Raw genomic sequence first — 22,753 nt, 5'->3', positions numbered from 1 at the left:
CAAGTCTGTATTATGAACATTGATAGTACAGTACATCCCATTAACTATTAATAATGAATTCTTATGTGTAGATGTATTCATCATTTACTGATAGTTTATTGATGTGTTTATGTATAATATGCAAGCTACAGGAGAGCTTTTATAAAGTGTTATTATTTAAGGATATATCAAAAGTATAGTCAGCAAAACGTTGGTGGAACGTTTATGCTGCAATTCAACAGTAAATATAACTTGGACTGAAAGTGGAAAGAAGTCTTCCAATAAAAAAAGTATTAAGAATGAAGAATAACAGGGGTAGACTTTTTTATAGAGCTGTGCAACTGCAGCAAACCAAAAAAAAACGCAGAAACAAGTGACAGTTTAAAGAAGAACAACAACAACAGTATTTCAATGCAAGCTGCCATACTGAAATAGCAAGCTGTGACTGTGCCATTGATCCCTTACAATAAAAGGTATAAATGAGGGGTTCAATTCCTTTTTAACCCTTGTGTTTTCCACCTACACAAAAGAGACGATATTGCATCAAAATAGAGTCACAGTTCTGCAACAGCCCGTATTTTAGAGTTCAGAGTACGAAGCTCCACAACAGTAAAAAGGGAATGTTTCCTGAGATCCCGCCTGCCTCCTCTTCCCACAAACAGAAAATCTCCTGCTGGCTCCTGCAGTTGTAAAAGGCTTTGAACTGAGATGAAAAAAAAAAAAAACGTAGAAAGCCGGCAGAGAGGCCACGGAGAGGCAAACCACAGATAGATGCAGAGAGAGAGAGAGAGGGAGGGGAATGCAGACGTGAAAGATACTGTAGGTGATGGGAGAAATGAGACTCGGGCTAGAATTGAAAAGGGAAAATTAGAAAGGAAGTGGAAGAATGGAGAGAGGGAAAGAAATGGTTGAAAAAAAGGTCCTTTATCTCTCTCTGTTTCTTTTCCTTTTGTTCCTACTCTTTATTTCCTTCCTTTGCATCTCCCTTTCCTCCGTTTCTACTGTTCACTTGCTTTTTTTTTCTCTAGCTAGCTCCCACCCCCTGTTTTCTTCCCCTCTGTTTCCTCCAACTTCAAACAATCCACAAGTCTTCATTTGATCCTGTTTTTGGGAACAGCAGCCTCTTCTTCACACAGAGACGCCCGTGCACACAGAGAAGCATAATGAATGAAGTGAATGAGCTGGAAGACGCAGATGGGTAGCCTGGCAGGCACAATGAAACAAGCGAGATGACACGCGCATAATGCATGCATGTGTACAAATGCTCAAGCACTTTGTAGGTGTTGTACCATCTACATCTGGCGCAAAATGTTTAATATACCGATACCTTGACTAAGATAGCAGTTCCTGAACAATACTTTTCTGAAATCTGTTTTGACAAGATGACATTAGACATTATGGTAAGAAAGAAAAATACCAAAAAAGGTATCGAACTTCGATACCCAGCCAAGTACAATTGCACATGCTTCCCCTTTTTTTGATCGAATCTGACTATTTTTTATTTGTTTCTTGTTTATTATGTGTTTTTTTTTAATGAAACATACCATGATCTATGGAGAACAATATCTCACTTCCACGTATGCGGAGTGTGTTTCATGGTATAGTGACAATGAAAGTGATTCTGAGAAGGAGAGGTTGAGATAGAGCAGCCGAAGCAATGTGGACGAGGCATAGGTGAAGGACTGAAAGGAGGAGTGCATGGAGGAGAGAGACTGAGGAAGAATGGAAAGGATAAAGAGGTGTGTTGGAAGCAAATACTAGATAACAGAGAGAGAGAGAGAGAGAGAGACACAAAGACCGAGTAATTCAGAGATTAAGAAAGAAAGAAAATGGGAGGTTGGAAACGAGAGAATCGAGTGGGTGAATGAACGGGGAGCAAGAGAGAATTTGATGAGCCATCAGAGCAACAGAGAAGCGAGTGAGAGAGAGAGGGGAAGGAAGGAAGGCAGGAAGCAAGTGATGGGAGAAACAAAGAAAGGCAAATCGATACCTGCCCCGCAAACCTGTAAACACAGAGTGAGAAAAGGGATTAGGCCCATAAAATCTGTTGGCTCTGTGAATTGCACGACGGAGAGATATGCCTAAAAGACCCCAGTGAGAGCCAGCGAGAGGCACTAATGGTCTGAGCAGGAGAACCCAGAGAGCAACGGAAGGAATTAAAAGAGGACTGGAGGCGGGACATAAGAAAAAAAAGGTGTAGAGAGAAAGAGCAGAAGGGATGGAGGGAGACACTGCAAACGAAAATAATAGGAATTCAGGAACGAGGCAGGGGACCAAAAGTTTAAGAAAGAACAGAGTGTGAGAGGAGGGAAGAAGAGGGTGGGCAAGGGGTAGGAATCAGAGACCATGTTTAGATGCACAGTGATACTGCTGTATTAACCTGCATGCTTAAGATCAGATTCTGACTAAGATGCTGCCATGTAAACAGCAGTTTCTGTTTAAGACATTTGGAGTATTCCAGTCTCAATCGCTTTACTGCGGCATGTATAAACGCACTAAATACCACCACTGAGGTTTTCGCTACTTTTTTGGCATTTTCCACAGTTTGCGATTGATGCCCTGATTTACAGCTGTTACACAAGCATGTGTACCGTGTCATTTTTCTGCTGAATAAGCATTGCAAGATAACAATAATGACATAAAAGAGTTTGAATTTGACTTGGATGGGAAGGGAATTATTACCGGCAAAAAATGCGCTGACGTCAGACATCATGACGCTTGTACCACCAGGCTATAGTGAACATCGCTTATGGTTATGAATATTAGAATATGCATAATTGAAATTTATCAGAATATTATAATAAATAATGATCGCAGACGGTTCAAAGTAGGAATAACATGGATGTGCAAGCAAGCAGAGAGGACAGTACTTCCTCCAGACGCCAACCCAGTCTGTTCATAACAAAGACTAAATATAAAAGAGTTCAGAAACACTGGTGTTCTTTGGGCATCTGAGACCTGCACAAATATGTCTCTGGAATACTAACCACTAAAAGTCAATGAAAGGTCAATTTGTAGACAGCTGGATGTTGATCCCTAACCCTCAAAGATGTTTGTAGAAAACAACTCATTCAGTGCCTCTGAATCCCTATTAGCTGTTGTCCCTGGATTCACACGGAATGCTTTAACACACTGGATTTGGCATTGTCTTGTGTGCAGGTGTGTATTTTTTAATGGGACGAGCAACCAGCAGAACACGTTGTAGAGCGGAGGGAAAATAACATGGGGAATTTAACCACTTTTCTATCTAGTCTGGGCGGATTACTTTGGGGAGATGCAAGGCTTCTTCAGGACACTGGTGACATACAAAGCCAGAATTAGTCAACTGATTAGGTTGCTGAGAGCACCTGCGGTTGCCTAGAAACTGCAGCGTTACAAACAAAATATATTTTTTTTTAGTGGCTCAAACCCTCTATTATTTTTTGTTTTGTTGTTATTGGCCCTTTGATTCGCCATACAAAAAGGTGGAGAGTAAAGAAAAACTAATAAAAAAATAACAAGAATAAAAATTGGAAAAAATATTGTCTGAGAAAAAGCAAAAGTTGGAGGGAGAGCGGGCAGTGAACAAAAGCCAAAAATCCAACATTGAGTGTGTGTGTGTGTAGTGTGTTTATTTAGTTATATTGTTGAAGAAAACACGTTTTCTGACTTGCATTCTGTCCATAAATTCCATTATGTGCTTATCACTCTGCTGCATCTACTGTATGTATACAGCATGTATGTGTTGTTTGTGTGTCTTGGTCTATCTGTCTGCCTCTCTCTCTATGCGTATGCTTGTGTGCACTGTATATCATCATAGCAGAGTGAATGGAGCGTGAAACCATCTGTCTCCTAGTTAGATGAGAATTACGCTGACTTTATTAGATGTTTGAAACCATGCAGATGGTTATCATTATCTTAGGGAGTTTGGTACACACCCACTCAAGCACGAACACACACAGATGTTTATCAGGGTGTTAAAAAATTACAAGTATATGTTCACACAACACACTAGCACACACTTGCATTTACCTATGAACACACACACACACACACCATCACTCTGGGTTGTTTTAAAAGTCTTGTGAAGCTGGTTGAACATTGTCAGACATAAACAGTATGTCATTTTATGAACCCAGACTTAATTATGCAAATCAATTAGTTTTGACCACTCGATGATTTCATATAAACATTACATACAATAGCAGCTATGAAATCGGGTTTCCAAGAAGCTGTAGGTCTGTACGAATGATAAACAGAAACCCCACATAGTGATTCTCAGTTATACATATGCATTTCTACCTCAAATCCCAAGACATAGGATAGCCTTTCCAAGAAAAGGAAAGTTGATTGAAAAGATGTCCGGTGGATACTTCTGCCAGCATTTAATTGAGCAGGCGAGAGGATAACAATATCACAGTTAACTCCTAATCAGCAGAGTGGATGCAGAAATGCCATCGCAAACAATGCAGAAGCCCAAACGTCCCTTCAGGAAGTCTCAGTCCATATGGTGACCATGGTTTGTCTTTTGGTTAAACAATTTAAATGTGGCGTCCTAGGTCACCTGCTGCCTTTGAGACATTAAATGTCCATATGGTGATCACGGCCGTCTGGTGCCTTTGTTGTTCTGTGTTGTTCGATTGATTGTCACACCTCCCATCTGCAGCCATACTTTCATATACGTACAGTATGTGAATCCCTCATAGTAAGCACTTTGGTACTATATTACTAGATAAGAAAGGAGGAGCAAAGGATGTGGCTCATTGGTCAGCACTATGTGGTCTTCTCCTACATCCTGGTGCATGTTGGGTAGGGCACCGGCTCTGTCTGCCGTAAATCTTTTTTTAATAGAGGCTTTTCATCAGAGGGATGTTGCTTCTATTGTTGTTCCATATCTTCCACATCTTAGGGCCAAATGTCCAACAGGGAAAAGTCTTAACTTTGGGGTTTGTCTTGGTGACTTTGACAGATTTCTTCATGTCATTTGGTGCTGCTGATTTATTTGTCTCTGCTGAACATAAAATTGCTGGTGTTAGCAAATGTCTAGATAAAAGTATATAAAAAGTATAAAAAGAATGATATCCCATTGTAACAATTTTAGACATTTTTAGCGTGCTATTTGTTAAACTTTCATTTCTGTACTGCTAGATTCCGTCTCAGAGCAGTGTCAATGTAAATAAAAAAGGTAAACACCATGTTCACTTATTGACTTGTGAGAGCCTACATTCCACATACTATTTTGCATTATAGATGCTGAAGCAAGACAGATGGGATGAAATCCAACAAACACTCCTTTAGTCACAGCTAACAGCTACAGCTGTATTTGCATAGTGAGAGCACGTGTTGTAAAGAACTTGCAATTTCTATACAAACACACACATACACACACAGAGGAAGGCATAGGTGGGACCAATTCATTGTTTTGTAAGTCTCGATTAGCCTATTTGCAATCAAGTCCCAAGCTATGAGGCACGTCCCAAGTCAAGTTTTGAGTTTTCAACTTTGACTTTTGAGTCCCAAACAAGTCATACTGCACACCTCACCAAATGTGATGCCAGCTGTGGAACTATACATTTTGAATAAAGTTGGAGATAGTTTTCATCTATCATTTTTAACCTGCAAGTTTCACTTACTACACATTTGTTTTGGTAGGCAAACAAAATCAGGTAACACTTTACAATAAGCGTACATTAATTCACTATTTATTTAGTTCATGCTTAATAAACATAAATTAAGCATTAACTAACAGTTAATAACAGCTTACTTAAAGATGAATAAGTGTTGACTAACCGTTATGCTTAGTTAATACTTAGAAAAGCATTAGTGTAAGAATGGTTCATGCTTAACCAAGCATCAACTAACCATTAATTGAAATGAACGGTTAATAAAAGGCATGGATAACTAAGGATTAAAATTATATTAATGCTTACTTATGCATTAAATAACCATTAATAGCCTTAACTAATCATGAACTAACAGTAAATTAATGTACACTTATTGTAAAGTGTTACCCAAAATCACTTATTGTATATTTTTTTTTCCAACTGTTGCTTAGTTAATTCATGGCATGATCTCACCTGCAACTGCATTGGATGGATGCTGTCAGACTGGTTCAAAGTTCAAACAGTGTCGATCAGGGGACTTTGTACTTGGAAGATTTGAGTCTTGTGACACGATGCAACAGTGTATACAATTGAACCACCGTGTTGTTTCTTGAGCCGTGTCAATTTATATGATATGATCAGTAGTGTATACTGTAGGAGGTGAATGTTGATGTTTGTGTGTTTGTGTTTTTCAGTGATCCAATGTGGACCTCCTCCCCAAGTATATCATGGCAAAGTGGAAGGAACCGACCATTCATGGGCATCGAGTTTAAGCTATAGTTGTTTCCATGGTTACCAGTTGTCCACTCCTGCTGTCTTATCCTGCGAGGGGAACGGAACGTGGACTGGAGACGTACCACAGTGTCTCCGTAAGTTAACCGGCCTATGCTACCTATTAACTGGTACTCGGCAACTGACATTACATCGCTGCTTCCCTTTCAGTAATGTTCAATCCAACATAGCGAGAATACTAAGCTGTCTCTGTTGTCTCATTTTAGCTGTCCTCTGTGGCGATTCTGGCTCTCCCGGAGGTGGATTCAAAGAGGGGAACATCTTTTCTTACGGGTCAGTGTGGTTAGAACAATTACATTCATGTATGATAGGTATGATAGGTGTGTACTAACAACACAAAGGAATGTTGCAGATAGGCTTTCAAACGCTTTTTTTAAATTAAGTGTGCTTCATTATAATTAATTGCACCCATTTTTTTGGCCGGCCTGCTATTGCTGAGGTTTTGGCACTGCAGCATGATACTGCCTCTTTGATAGCTATAGGCTATATGCCAGCAGACATCGTGTCACTCGATCAGGATTGTCACATTTGCTGTCGTGAATTAAAATTGATGTTGTATGTCTTTGGTTAAGGTCACTGAAGATAAAAAAAAATAATAATAATCTAAAAGATCAAATTGATATCTGGTGCCCCAATGTCTGGATGTCAGTTTGAAACATTGACATGACAAAATAGATAAGTGACCAGTAGTAGAATAACATGTCAGCCAGAGGTGAAGAGGTCAGGTCAAACTAAATATGACATCACACTCTAATACGTTCATTAAGGGACAGCCGACTACACCAAAAATTAAAGTGGAAACACTGAAGCTGTATTCAAATATTGAGTGTGTAATACGTATTTGTTTTCCTATGCAGGTCAGAGGTCAGGTTCTACTGTCATGCCCCCTACTTGCTGGTTGGTTCTGCCGCCAGAGTCTGTCAAGCTGATGGGATTTGGAGTGGCCAGCAACCAGCCTGCATAGGTAATTAAAACACTGCCACCACCAAATAAACACACCAACCAACCAAATCACTTTTGCACACTACGGGTTCACGTGTCGGGGTTTTTCAAAAAACGTTAACAGTGTACTGCTATGATGATGATTAACTCGAGACTTTAGCCATATAATATATCAAGTAATACATAAACTTTATATAATATAATTAGGGCTGTCAAAATGATCGCGTTAACGCAGGGTGATTAATTTCTGGAATTAACGCGTTAATTTTTTTTATCGCAATTAACGCATGTGCAGAATGATCCGCCCCGTGCATCCCACCGGCTCTGTACTACAGCCACTCAAACGTTGCGGCTGACCCAGGATCAGTAGCTGCGCGCAGCCAAACATCACAGCACGCTAGCCCATGCCGTGTTTTAAACTGCTAACGATCACGTCTGTGTCAGGGGCATAGATAGTATATAAAATCAACTGCCGCGGGTGACAGTTGATGTCGGGAGCAACAGGAGGAGAAACATTGTCCGCTCTGTTCAGAGCCCGCGAGGACACAAACGTCTGCAGTTTTCAGAGGTGTGTGTGAGTAGACATCAACATAACGTTGGCTTCCTGGCACAAATGAACAGTCCCCTAGGACGTGTTCGCGCGTACACACACACACACACACACACACACACACACAGAAAGAGAGAGAACTGTAATCAAGTTGTATTCAAGAATGCACAACCTATAGATTCACCAAATAAATGCCATTATATAGCCTATATTTGCCCAAAGACATAGTAAAGAGACAGACCAATTGAATTATGGTGTGGTAGGTATATATTTTAGTTTGATTTAAATGTATTTTCAGTATTAAAACCATCATTTGGATTTTGAATTCATAAAAATTCTAATTTTAAATGTACATATCCACCTTCTGTCCTTTATCTTTCCGTTCGTACAACAATATACAGAGAAAATTCAAATTTAATATTTCGAATGGTTAAATTAATCGTGATTAATCGTGATTAATCCACAGAATCCTGTGATTAATCTGATTAAAGATGTTAATCGTTTGACAGCCCTAAATATAATTAGTATAGCAAAGTAACAACTCGGCTGCCAACATTGTGGGTAGACACTATTCGATGTGTAGAGAACAGGAGGTAACTGTTTAACAGCATCTCTACGATGAACCCATAAATCCATATTATTCCTTTTAAATTGATACTGACAGACAGTACAATTCATGATAAGGCATTTTTTCAGAATGTTTGCACAGTGCATTACAGCTCACAACAAACATCCAACAAGAATGTGGAGTATTGTGGTGTGTTTTTACATTATGGTTCTAAGCTTTGAAAATACTGCCATGAATGAACTAGCTTGGAATTCAGGTTTCTTTTTTTTACATGATTAAATTATAATTTTTTTATACAGATTAAAGTAGTGTAGTTCTCAGTTCCAAAGGAAATAGGAATGGCATATAGTAGTCAATAACACTCTTACCCTAACCATTTTAGATACAAATTTCAGATACAACCTTACCGAATGACAGAATGTGTACGTAAATCCCTGTAATATTACATTTGGCACTCTATCCATAATAGTGGGACACAGCCAGTTGTTTTTTTTTTGCAAATAAAAGCATTTCATCAACAAGTCATGAATAAAATTGTGTGAAATCAGATTCAGGGTAAACAAGATGTCGGGGTTTAATCCTGTACATATTTGAACATTATTATACCAGAGCAGATAGAGCTACAGCTATTTTATAATGTGTAGTTTTGGATGTTAGATATGGTAATACAATGCATGCTGAATTATTGTGTAAGAGCTGAGATGGAAGCCTTAGCAACATCGGATAATACCTGTAATTGGTGTCTGCTACAGATGACTGCTTTTTGTGTCATACATAACTATCCGTGGATTGTTGTATGCATTATGCTAATCTAAAAATCCAGCAAAAACAATTGTATGTGTGTAAAAGTTGATGATACTGTAAAATGTAGCTGAAGGTTTGTGCAGTTCACTATGTATGAAGTATCAGAATGCGTATGTGTTGCATACTGAATGTTGACCAATGTTCTGAATATGAGAGCATACATAATGCCAAGTGTGTGTGTGTGTGTGTGTGTGTGTGTGTGTGTGTGTGTGTGTGTGTGTGTGTGTGTGTGTGTGTGTGTTGTGTTTGTGTGTTTGTCCGAGTATAGACCCAGCCTTCAACAGCTGTCGTGACCCAGGAACTCCAGCCTACGGTATCCCTGTCACTGCCCAGGGCTTTCAGGTGAGAGTTATACAATTTTTGTAGATATTTGGTGAACAAAAACTACTGTGTAATCCTATAATTTATATTAAATATACAAGTTAAACTTCTCAGAAAATACAGGTCTAGAGAAACTGACATGCATTTGACCTTAAATGTATGCATTTTAAATAGAAAATGTATTAAGATATATCGCAGAAATGCAAGGTCTTGTTGGTTAGCAGGGTAGGTTTCACTGCGTACAATCTAAACTGGATGAGTAGCCAAAAGAAAACAAAGATGTGCGTATGGGTCTTTTAATAGACCATGTGAAATAATAGCAGCAGTACTCTACACTTTAATATGATTACAGGATGAGTAGAAAAGCAGTTGCAATAATGCAGCAAGCACAATATTAATCTCTGGCTAGGATACAGTGGGCCAAAGCAGGTTTGCAAAGTTCCTCAGTTGGAAAAACAAGAGCCAACCATCAGGTCAAATGGAAAGGCCTTGTCAAAAGTGCCAACGTGATTTTTAAGATTAGACTTAAAACTGGATGAGGCAATATTTTCTTTTGTCTTAGGTGCCAGGCAAAGATAAGCATGGAACATATTAGCCATACAATCCCTAATGGAATTGAAGCAAACATGCAAATCCTTCCATTACTTGAGGTATAATTGGATGTTATCCCCTAGGGCCTATATCATATTTCCCTTGACATCTCTCCAAAGAGAGGAAGTTTTTACATCCCACACTTTACAGGACTAACAACCATTAAATGACAAAAGGTTGTTGTTTTATTTTGTTGTTAGACTTAGTTACTTAAAGACCTATTTCACCGGTGGGAATATGAAGGTGTGTTGAATTCACAGAAAGAGAAATGTAGGGTTAGACAGTGAGACCATAAAACACTCTTTCTGCCTTTTCTCAGGCTAGGATGAACCAATTTAAATTTTTTTGCACATTTATACTACATAGGATCTCAGAATTCAATACACCTTCATATTCCCACCGGTGAAATAGGCCTTTAATATTGAGTTAAGGGGTCAATAGACATTTTTATTTTAAGAATAGCATTTTATTTGTTAGTCCTTGAAAAGTAAACAACGGATAAACAGGACTGTTTTGGGCTTTCATATCATGTTAGGTGGGCAATAAGGTTTCCTTCAAGTGCCGCAAGAATTACCACATCCTTGGATCCACCACCAGAACGTGCCTAGAAAACCTAACCTGGAGCGGAACTCAACCTGAATGCATAGGTAAGGAGTAACTTTATGACTTGTATTACCTTTATCAGGACTAATATTACTAGTTATTACCTTAGTCCAGTTATATTTATCAAGTACATTGTCAATGTTAACTCTGGGTTAACCTTTCTCTTCCCAATTCCCTCAGCCCATTCATGCAGACAGCCGGAGACCCCCGGTAATGTAGATGTTCGTTCTATGGACCTGCCTACCTTGGGCTATACACTGATCTACACCTGTCAGGATGGTTTCTATCTGGCTGGGGGATCGGAGCACCGAAACTGCAAAAGTGATGGGAGATGGTCGGGCAAACCTCCACTCTGTAAAGGTATCTAGATCCTATCTTGGAAATGCACTGCTTGTATTATAACTAAATGTCATAATCCCTTGTAAAATAACTACGGATTATCGCCATTATATTATTGCTATGCTCTTTTAACTTATCCGCAGGCGTATAGACCGTGAATACTGGGGATGATGTTTTTATTTTTTGTCTAATCATACTTATGGCCCTATCTAGTCTCTAAGACAAGGAGCAGATGGCTGTGAATACTCTGATGTATGGCTAAAAAGCAATCAGGTTTATAACCAGACAGGAAACAGACTGCCAGTTGTTTACTGTGGAACCCCAGAACTTAGTGGGCAATTTGCACCAAATCACCACCATCAATAATCTTAACTATCAAGTGAGCTAAAATACAATGGATGCTATGTTATATCTTTCAGTTGGGGTTAAAGTCAATCCTAAAGGCAGAGGAGATTCAGATGTCCAGAAGAACAAGATTCGAGGTATGCTGAATAAACACACATACATGGTAGTACTTAAAGGTGCACTATGCAGTTTCAGGGGAGTGGGGTTTGTTTACAGTTGCAGAGCCTTCAGTTAGTTTGCAAAAAAGATTTTCTCTACATGTAAATCTTAGTATTGAATAATTCTTATGTCATAAATCGAAAACAATAGTATTTTGAGGCACCTGGAACCAAACAAACAACTTAATTATGTGTAGACACAACTGTGGGCCCTGCTGCTGTAAACAACATCAGTGGAAACAGTAACTTTTTAAGGAAGCTATAACTCCAAACAGTGTTTGAGGGATCCCATTTACCTGAGTAAAGTTTGGGCATTCACCTATAAGAATATATCTTAGTAAATGTTCACCTCTCTGACACAGCCAAAGTGACATTGTGCAACTTTTGAGCCACGTTCTGCAAAAAAGATATATACACATTTAGGCATTTGCACATCTCCTTGGCAGCTTGTATTAACTGTAATTCAAGTCTAAACAGTGTTCACCATACTGCTTTTCTTTAATAAACACGAACGTCACACAGTTTTTTCTCCCAGAGAGAGGAATGTCTATTGTTGTAAGAAGTTCAAGTGAGCGATGACTCCAGGGGTCTGGTCTAGACAAGCCGACTTGTTTCTGAGTTATGGAACCCTAGACCAAGTAAATAAATCAAGGGCAAAAAACATCCAGGTGCAATACCGTGTAATACCTTGTAAGTTTGAAGCAGAATGTTGTAATCACTACACGCATTTAGAGTTAGCCAGTGAAGAGTGAGACATATACCTACTGAAGCTGCTGAGTATAAATAAGTCATATTTGTGAGATTGGGATTCAGACAGGCAGGAGACCAACCCACGTCCGCTGTCAATTATGAAGGAAGCAAAGGTAGAAACACAAAGAGGGAACGCTTACCTTGACCCTTCTCTGCCTACCGTTTCTGTTCTGTTCTGTCTAGGATGCATGTGCATGCATGCTTAAAGTTAATTAATTTTAAACTAAGGCTAATCACATGATGTTACTGCTTGTGCTTCCAGGCAGTGCTGCAATGTTGTTAGCAGCAACATTAACAGCTGCTCTTTCATCTTTTGATTAAAAACAATTGTCCTTTGGTTGTTTCTCCGTCTCCATTACAGTTCCGGTCGATGTGTTCTCTCCAAACTCCGAGTGGAGCGGTTTTTACGAGTATCTGGGGAAGAGACAGGCCACCACGTTTACAGTCACCGGGTTCAATGCTACTAGCGGCCGGGTCAACGTCACATTACTGGAGACCAGCGGAGTGTCAATCAGACTGTCAGGTAAAAACAGAAACCAAGAAAACACTAATATTATAAAAGTGACTGTTTATAATATTAGTATTATAGTAATAATATTTTACTGATTCATTTAGCAAAAGACATACTATTATTGAAATGCTTTCAGAACTTGAAATCAAGCCAACATACTTAAAACCGAATAAATAAAATTGAATTAATTAAGCGGTTTTTAATTTCTTGGATTACATCTGAACCAACAAAGCCTGTCATAGGTGTTCCCGAGTCAAAATAAGTATGTGAAAGAGAAAATACTTTACCACCCAACAACCCTGAACAAGATGAGTGGATATACTGTAGAGAATGGATGGGAAAGACTTTATTTCATATGGTACTAAAATGATAGCTAAAAGAAAGGAAAATGGTCCCTCTTAACTGCAAAGGAGCAATATAACACCACCTGTTTTCCCTGAGAAAAAAAAAAAAGCTATCGCTTTCCAGATGTGGAAGATTTGCAGGCTGAAAATGCAGCGTGAATGAAAGTGTGGAAGAACTTCTTCTGTAGGTGTAAATACACACACAGCGGGATAATAAACTTCCATCTTAAATTCACACTTGAACCACAAATATCCTTGTAGTTTGCATGATTACTATTGCACCTACGTAGATGCAAATGTGTCTGTGTATAACAGACTGCAAATCAGAAAGAGTGGTTTTGTGTGAGAGCTGTAGAGCATACAGAGAAGAGAAACTGGCCATTAATATGTTAAATAATATAACGTGTAGGGGGCCACTAGTGGGAATTATAAACCTCCCGGAAAGTTGTGCCCGGACCCCTTTACACCAATACATCTGCGGTATCACCACACAAATCTGAAGGGCCAAATTATAGCGTGAGCAGCATAGCCTCCCACCGCAGTATCCCCGTACACATGTTGTATTTTTTATTCATATGTAGTCAAGGCACACGGGGTATTATTACATCAAGCTGTCAGATTCCCAAACTAAATAAATAAAAGCTTCACTTTCATACTTCAAAATAAGAGTGTTTAATGACCTGAGGAAAAATGGTCTGACTCTATAACTGACATCTGCAGTATGTTCTTAGATTTTTCCATGACATTTCACAATCAATAGTTCAGCTGGATCCCGTGGTCAAGTATTTTTTTCTGCTGGTTCCTTTTATATGTATTGATATTTCTCTTACACTGACTTTTCAAATTGAACATCAACAGTTTCTTTGGTGCCTCTATTGTAAACCAAGTAGAGACATGTAGCTTAAGGCTAAATGTCACTTTTCCTCCAGTAAGGTGTCAGGTGCTTGGAAAAAGAAATAAGGAGTATGATCATTCAAAATGTCAATGTCAACCTGCCTTGTCTGTTTGCCAACTACACTTTATGTCTGTTTGTCAACCTCCAATTGTACCTTTGCCTCAATATCTTGCTGTTTTTCCTGACAAATGCTAACAGTCAAGTTGCCGTTATTGAAGTTATACCAGGTTTGGGCACTACCCCCATTATTTGTACATCAGAAACAACATCTCTCTCTCTCTCTCTCTCTCTCTCTCTCTCTCTCTCTCTCTCTCTCTCTCTCTCTCTCTCTCTCTCTCTCTCTCTCTCTCTCTCGTTCTTTCTCTCTCTCTGTCTGTACCTATTCATCCAGGTACCTATAAGTCAGAGGAAAACCAGCTGCTGTTGAAGGTGTACCAGGTGAAGGGGCCGGCAGAGCATTACCTCAGCAAGTTTAAGAACGACAACTGGGCCATGGATGGATATGTAAGACTCACTTCCTCTTTTATTCTATATCAGGCATTTTACATTAAGCATGTTTTTACACATCTCTTAATTAATCATCAAAATTAGTATCACAATATACACTCACCGGCCACTTAGGGTTAGTTAATTTACTTAATTAGGTATACCTGTTCAATTGCTTGTAAAAACAAAAAATAGCTAATCAGCCAATCACATGGAAGCAACTCAATGCATTAAGGCGTGTAGACGTGGTCAAGACAACGTGCTGAAGTTCAAACCGAGCATCAGAATGGGGAAGAAAGGGGGTTTAAGTGACTATGAACGTGGCATGGTTGATGGTGCAAAGAAGGATGGATCCATGCTTTCAAGTTGTTTAGGCCAAATTTTGACCCTACCATCTGAACTACACATCTGAAATCGAGACCCATCAGACCTTCTCTTCGGACCATTCTCTGTAAATCCTAGAGATGGCTGTGCGTGAAAATCACAGTGGATCAGCAGTTTCTGAAATACTCAGACCAGCCCGTCTGGCACCATGAACCATGCCATGTTCAAAGTCACTGAAACCGCCTTTCTTCACCATTCTGATGCTCGGTTTGAACTTCAATTAGTTGTCCTGTCCAGGTCTACATGCCTAAATGCAATGAGTTGCTGCCATGAGATTGGCTGACTAGTTACAGTATATCTGTTAACAAATAATTGAACTGGTGTACCTAATAAAGTGGCTGGTGAGTGTATATACAGATTGTTTGGTGAAAACATTATTGCCCGGAACTGCTCTGTAAGACTAGTGTTGCTGCAGCCACAACATATTACTCGACCCCTACACCCGCAACATTGGACAGGTTCTTGCAAGAAAGGTGTGGGAGGAGAGGGAGTGAGGCTGAAGATGAAATTTCGATTGTCGATTTACGGGGTCAAATATTTTTCTGCTTCAATCTCCACATAAGAGATAGTGCATGGAGGAAGAGGAGGAGGAGGGACAGATGGGGACAGGAGGAAGGCCAGAGTACAGGATATGGAGAGATGCTGTCGAATTTGAGGATAGGATGAAACTTGTCACTCAAATGTCTTATGCAAATGAGAAAAAAATGTGGTCAAGTTTGCTTTATAATGTAAATGGAGGATTATCCAAGCAGCACATTGAATAGGTTGTTTGATCATAATAAATCACAGCACAATACTAAGAAGTATTGTTCTGTATGAAATACAATTCTAGCGGACCCTTTGGACAAAAACAGTAGTGTTTTTACTACTATTACTGCTGTTGTTCCTGGGTGAGCGTACCCATGACAAAGACACAACGTTGCATGTCATTTATGATAATCAGAGGAAAATTTAAGACTGTTTCAGAAATATTTAAAAGTTCCTCGTAGCACCTTTTAAAGAGTAGAAACCTAACGTTTGTTTAAAGTACCTTCATGGAATTATAATTCAATGCAGACAAAGCATATACAGTATCTCCCACTGTCTCATATTAAATTGGATTTTTTTCTTCTTTCAGGTAACTTCGGAATCAGACCAGAAGACCTTTGTCTACCAGGGGCATATTCACAGTAAAGACTTTGGCAAGTTCCATCTGACCAGGCAAGGTAGGTCGGCCTGTAACATCAGCACCATTGAGAGCAAGAAACAATACAGCCTTGACCTCCGTAGAAAACAATCTCATACTGAAAGTGGGACTTTGCCGGAAGCCTAAAATATTCATTTAAGCTGAGGCAATACTACTGATATGCTGCGCTAGTGTACACAACATTTAATTTGAGTAAACACTATAAGCGAAAGCTCAAGTATGTAGACTGATACTGCCAGAAGCATCTCTTACATATAAAGTATGCACAAAAGATGTTTGTATCATGTTATGTGTTCACGTATGTGGGTTTTATTCGCGTCTATATCCCCAGGCCCAGTAACCATGGCAATGGAGCCATCCAGCCCCTACACAAACAGCAGCTCGGTGGCAGCAGCCATCTTAGTTCCTTTCTTTGCCCTCATCCTGTCTGGATTTGCCTTCTACCTCTACAAGCACAGGTAAGCTCACAGGCCTATACCCTCGGCATAAATCCATCAAAGAAGAAACAGACAACAGGCAGAGTAGAATACAAAGCAGCTGTTTGCCTTCTGGCTTTGTCTGCCTATCACTGTAAGAGGACATGGCATGTTTGATGCCCAAAGTCAAGTGTGATGTAAAAGCAAATCTTCAGAGGCAGTAATGTAGAATGTGAAAGGAGTCTCAACCTGTTGACCTTCAATGGGTTCACCTGATGAATGAATGGAAGAAAAATATACACCTTGACTTTCCCTTTTTGCAGATACAACTTAATGATAACAGTGTATTTGAAAGCATTTTCTTTTTTCAGTGCTCAACTAACTTCCTCAGACTATTTCAGATATTTAGTTGATAGATTTCCTTGAAACACCCATCCTCTAACTTATCTCAAATGTGTCCTCGGATTGCACTGCATTGTGGCCTCTTAACCCATTGATGACTATGGCAATCTAGGATGCATGTCCTTAATGCCTGAGGGTTTTCTGAAAAAATAGTACGAATTGTCAAGTCTACCAAAACCTTAATATCTAAGCCTGTGTAGCACATAGAAACATGAAAAAAATCAACAAAACCCACCTCATGTGTATTTGAACCAATGACAGTGCATTCTATGCTGGGAATGCCATGGCAATTAGATAAAGTAATAATGCTGCGCGACGCAGCATCAGGCAGGAGAGCCAATGTGGCATCGCGCAGCAGCCGTCATCAATGGGTTAAGTGCTGCCGGATGCAAGGCTTAGTACTGCCTTTTGGCACTAGTAAGTGAAAAACAGCAGGACCTCTCATTCTAAGCATTTTTCATTTGTAATTCTCAAGAAGAGAACAAAAGTAAACCACAACACAGCAAAATGAGACCGCAAATAATACATCTGCCTTTAAAAAAATGTTTGGGTGGAAATGTTTGGTGAATGTAAGTATATGCACTTTTTATTTAAAGAATTATAATATCATAGTCTTAAAAAATAGTGTGAACACATTTACCTTTTCCTTCCACAAAACGTTGATACTTTTAGACACAGGGCTCTAATTGTATGAATGCAGGGGACATTATTAGCAGTAAGAGTTGCAGTGACCTCCCGACCATGGTTTCCTCATTTGTTAAATGAAAAATAAGCATGATCCTTACCAAATAGTCACAAACAGAGACACAATTAACTTGAGACCTTCTAAATTGTCAGTGCAACACCATGTGTGCCTTCACCAAGCTGGAATAAGGGCCTCTATTGTGTGTTTTAAAATGTGTTTAAATCTATTTAGGGGAACAGAGGATAGGCCAATTTCCAGACATTTTAAAACTTGATTAAAGCTCTTAAAAATTGCAACATGTGAACCTGATTGACCCTAGATAATAATTATTAAGAAGACATAATAATGCCCAAAGATGCCAGATCATTCTGAACTTTATTGAGGGAAACATGTCATTATTAACTTGTCCTTTTTAGATTCTGACTTCTACTCTTAATAACTAAAAGTTTATAATCTAATAATAGTCAAAATGTCATGTTAATCTGATGGCTTGTTGTTATCTTTGGAAGCTGCTTGCTACAGTATTCTGTATGCAGGATCCTGACATATATTGTTAGTAATGTACTTTGCTATGTACAAACTAGTTGGTATAGTAAATCATGTGAATGCCAAGATAATGACTGCTATGCACAGGGCCATGCAAACGTGCATGGATACTGACATTACATTACAATACCTGATTAGGCTAGTATAGTACTGCCACTGCCATTACATTACTTAACAGTTTGTTATTCCCGCTGCTCGCATTGTGCAGTGCTAGTTGATGTATATTAAAGCTGATGGTTGTATGCAGGACATTGTCTGCTGACACTGATGACAATGAGAGACCAAAAGACACCTGGGGGCCTGGCGGCAGGTAAGACTGGCACCTGTCATTCGCCTGCTTTCAAACCGCAACCAGACCTCCACCCGCTGCCACATCCTCATCCCTTATTTTTTTGTTCCTTTTTCTCCATGCTGTTTAGTAAGGCTGCACAATTGATCAAAATGTGAAAAAAACAAATTTTCTTAAGGAAAAATACTGATTTATGCACTTTATCTAACACCATTTTGGATTACTTTAAAGTAGAAATTAAATGTGTAACCCAAAATGGATATTAATCCAGAGGGAAATGAGGGCAAGACTCATCCAATCAGCTAAAAGTAATTGGGTTGACATTTATGCAGAGAAGAAAAATAACATATAATTTAACATTTTCGTGCAGCCCTAACTGTGTCAAAACAGCAATCATTTAAAGACAGAGGACATTTTAATTTGGCTTGATCTCACTGTCATCTCTCTGTCAGCATGATGTCATCAAGACTAAAATATAGTATTTGACCTAATATAAACTCTACTTTTGTATGCTGTTGCTTTATTTTCAATATGTTTTTTTCTGTTACCTATAACTTTCATTCATTTCTTCTTGACGAGCGGACAAAAATTCTATCTTCACATACCATATGAAAAGCTTAACTTAGAAAACCAAAAGCAAGGGGTGAGTTTGTGCCCTGCAGTTCCTCCCTGCTTTGGCTCATATGTCTGTACGGTATCCATAATACTGTCAGAGCAATTATGTGTGCTGTATTTTATCCTCCCAATAAAATTAAACTATTGCACCTTACAACCTCAACCAGAAACTAGTGCTGCGATTTGAATTACTGACACACATGGGAGGGGGTCTATGGTGTGTGTGTGTGTGTGTGTGTGTGTGTGTGTGTGTGTGTGTGTGTGTGTGTGTGTGTGTGTGTGTGTGTGTGTGTGTGTGTGTGTGTGTGTGTGTGTGTGTGTGTGTGTGTGTGTGTGTGTGTGTGTGTGTGTGTGTGTGTGTGTGTGTGTGTGTGTGTGTGTGTGTGGGTGCGTGCGTGCGTGCGTGCACAGTTTTGTAAAGTAATGGGTTGAGCATGTAGGGTAGGCTTAGTGGCTCCCCAGGGTTGGATTTCTACCAGTGTGCGCACACACACACACTGACACACACACACACGTACACACACACACACACACACACACACACACACACTCATAATGAGGTCAGAGTCAAACAGTGTTTCAACGGCAGCACTCCTCCCTGCTAATAGTTCCACAGGGTTTGGGAGTAAGTGATTATATCTAACTGGATTATAGAACCTGATTATCCAAAAATTTAATCTGCTAGAACCAGCAAAGTTAGGATGGGGTAGTTAAATTTCACCGTGAAAAAAAAAAAGTGTGAACCCCCGCAGTACATTTCTTAAAATCCTCCTTCAGATAACTTGAGAAATATTATATTCTTTTGAATAAAATCACTGGGTAGCATTAATTAATGTCCTCGCTTCTGCCATCATTTTCCCTGCAATATGTAGCTTTTCTACTCAACCAGCACGTCTAACAAATCAACTTAAAAGACAGTTGTATAAGTTTATTTTTTGATTAAACATTTTGTTTTTGATTTAGTTGTGGGACTTAATGAAACATAGAAAATGCATTCAAGTGTCAGTTGTTAGTCTATACTGCTACAATCATGATCATGTTTTTCCTATGCATGAGTGCTGATAGGACATTCTGCTGACATTTTTCTTGAACTCACACATCGTTCATTTCCCTGAACACTTGTGCTTTTTATATCCGTGATGTTGAACAGGACAGACAATGCAAATGATAAAATATGTATGTAGTCTGTCCTCTTTTGGAAGACTTCAACCTTTCACATCAATGAAGAAGTCAAACTTTTCACATTGACTTAGATAATTACTGCTGTCTGGCTGTCAGCTGAAACCTTTTCACTTAAAAGTTTATAAAGGGAAAATAGACAGATACTTTGATGCAAGGCAGTTTTTGAAAAGTGCTATTTTAGTTTAATTTATTATTATTATTATTATTATTATTATTATTATTATTATTATTATTATTATTATTATTATTATTATTATTATTATTATTAATAATAATAATAATAATAATCATACTATTATACTATATGAAACTCCATACAGAGTGACATAAGCTTCCCAGTGGAGTCATGTTTTTGGCCACCAGACCATTGTAATCCAATATCACCTTGCCTTTCGGATCTGGTTTAATTCACAAACATTACACATAGTCAATTACAAATATGTCTCAATTCAGGGTTATGCTATAGTTCATGTCATGTATACCCTTTTGGTTGTACGGTGTTTTCTTTCTCCTAACATTACATACAATGTTACCCAGGCATCTTCTCGAAACCAAATATCTCATACCATTTCCTCCTCATTTTTTGTTTTTTTAGGACACGTCCCAAGGTCCAGTTCAACGGCTATGTCGGCCATGAGAGCTCCAATGGCCAGGCCTCCTTTGAAAACCCAATGTATGACACCAACATGAAGCCTACCGAGGCTAAGGCAGTACGATTCGATACCACACTCAATACAGTGTGTACTGTGGTATAGTCTCACCAAATCTACCACTACTGACACAGTGGTTGAATCCAACGTCCATATTGCAGTCCTGCAGTGTGGTCTAACCAAACGGAGAAGAAAGACAGAAAAACTCATGATTTGGACTTTGGTCACCGTGAGCAGTCTGCGTTGTAGCATGCTGCTCCTCTGTCAGCATCATCTGCACAGTAATGCAGATGGGCTCTCCATCTCCTGCCTGAACAATGGTATCTACTCTCCCTAATAGTCTGAAAGAGCTTAAAGAATTCGAACCAATAAGCAAGGGAGTAGACGATGACATCATCATACAACATAACATCTGTTGGTCAAGAGATCAATGCTGGGACCACAATTCTTCTTAAGCACTTTTTGCTATCCCGACAAAAAGGAAACACACAGAAAATACAGTGCAACTAAAATGAACATCTTTCAATTTCTTCCAGTGGACAGGTTGACTTCTGCTTAATTTGACTCAAAAATGTTACCAGAGGAGCTAGATTCAAAAGGCTCGTGAATATGCCCCTCCCCCAGCAACCTAAATATAGGTTTGCCTAACCACACACCCCATGCTAAATTTGCACAGTGGTATAGGCTTACTAATTCACCTGATGCAAGCCAGACATGGGTTTGACCGACATGAGTTTCTACGCTCAGGGGAAGAACATATAAGTCCACATGTCAACCCCCTCAAGTAATTGATAAGTAATTTGATGGTTAACTCTTTGTCAACACCAACACCTTCATTGGTGCTGCTGGAACAAAAACCTGGACTCCTAGACGTAATCATTTATAGTCTTATTTGGTAGAATTTGATATTGATTGCACAAGCTGCTGTAAAGTTGACATCCAAATACAGTGACAAGTTCAACCAGACCAATTCCTTTAAAGAAAACGATACAATCACTCATAACTCAATGCTAGTATTTTGTTAGTACTAGGAATGGTGGACTAGTACAGGGTCAATTAACAGTTGCAGATGTAAAATGTCTGTTTTAGCCTACTTGGAAAGTTTAGGTTTAGTATAGTAGGATGATCACAGTTAGCTAACTTTAGTTGTCAGTCAAAAAGGTTCCTGTGATTGCCTTTACCATCTGCTACTTACTGTATTGCCTTTTATGACCATGTCTACCTACAGTATGTAGCATATTCTTAGGCTAAAGCATACAAAATCAAGCATTTGCAAAAAGCAAAAATTCCACCAGGTTCAGTATGAAAACCTGTGAACTAGTTCTAGATGAGTTTTTGGACATGTTTGAATATTCTATAGAGGCCCTCAACACTCATAAATCAGTCTGTCCTATATTGTGTCCTCAACGCAATATTCCAAACTAGCTTTGGCAGACTGAATCAGAAAAGCAGACATTTGATTTTGTCAGGCTAGTGTAAACAATGCACTGGTTTCCAGAGGTGTGTCTTAACAAGATCAGAGAGTCAGACAAACGGATTCTTGTTCTTGGACGAGCCAGGCTTGAGTGCTTGCTGGCTTAACAAGTGGAAGCCTGGAGGCAATAAGCTGTCAACATCATCGACTGCTGCAATCAGCTCTGACCAAATCCAGGAAAATGATTTGTCTTCTGGTAACACTGGTCGGCATCATCAGTCAAGTGATGACTGATTTATTTCTAGAGTGTAGTTCTCCAGCTACAGAATCACAAATCGATGGAAGAGATTAACAGACAGACCGGTGGACTGCCAGAAGTTAGACAGACAGACAGACAGACGGATGGACACATGAAAAATGAACT

General features: G+C 39.1%; 1 protein-coding gene across 1 annotated transcript in view; it reads left to right on the top strand.

Annotated features, from left to right (window-relative positions):
* The window catches only part of LOC307249482 (CUB and sushi domain-containing protein 1-like), a gene marked incomplete at both ends in the record, with an annotated part of 421,303 nt that extends 400,283 nt beyond the window's left edge, over positions 1-21,020 (top strand). The window contains 13 exons of the mRNA XM_080026212.1: positions 6,257-6,430; positions 6,560-6,626; positions 7,211-7,317; positions 9,486-9,559; positions 10,665-10,776; positions 10,913-11,092; positions 11,491-11,553; positions 12,686-12,847; positions 14,466-14,578; positions 16,062-16,149; positions 16,462-16,588; positions 18,427-18,489; positions 20,861-21,020. Of these exons, the coding sequence (XP_079882338.1) occupies positions 6,257-6,430; positions 6,560-6,626; positions 7,211-7,317; positions 9,486-9,559; positions 10,665-10,776; positions 10,913-11,092; positions 11,491-11,553; positions 12,686-12,847; positions 14,466-14,578; positions 16,062-16,149; positions 16,462-16,588; positions 18,427-18,489; positions 20,861-21,020 (1,490 nt within the window). The remainder of the gene's footprint in view (positions 1-6,256; positions 6,431-6,559; positions 6,627-7,210; positions 7,318-9,485; positions 9,560-10,664; positions 10,777-10,912; positions 11,093-11,490; positions 11,554-12,685; positions 12,848-14,465; positions 14,579-16,061; positions 16,150-16,461; positions 16,589-18,426; positions 18,490-20,860) is intronic.
* Positions 21,021-22,753: the final 1,733 nt, after the last annotated feature.

The sequence above is a fragment of the Ammodytes marinus genome, assembly GCF_949987685.1.
Source record: "Ammodytes marinus genome assembly, chromosome: 1".
NCBI lineage: Eukaryota > Metazoa > Chordata > Actinopteri > Uranoscopiformes > Ammodytidae > Ammodytes > Ammodytes marinus.
Note: the sequence above shows the minus strand (reverse complement) of the source record. Positions and strands in the feature narration are given on the sequence as shown.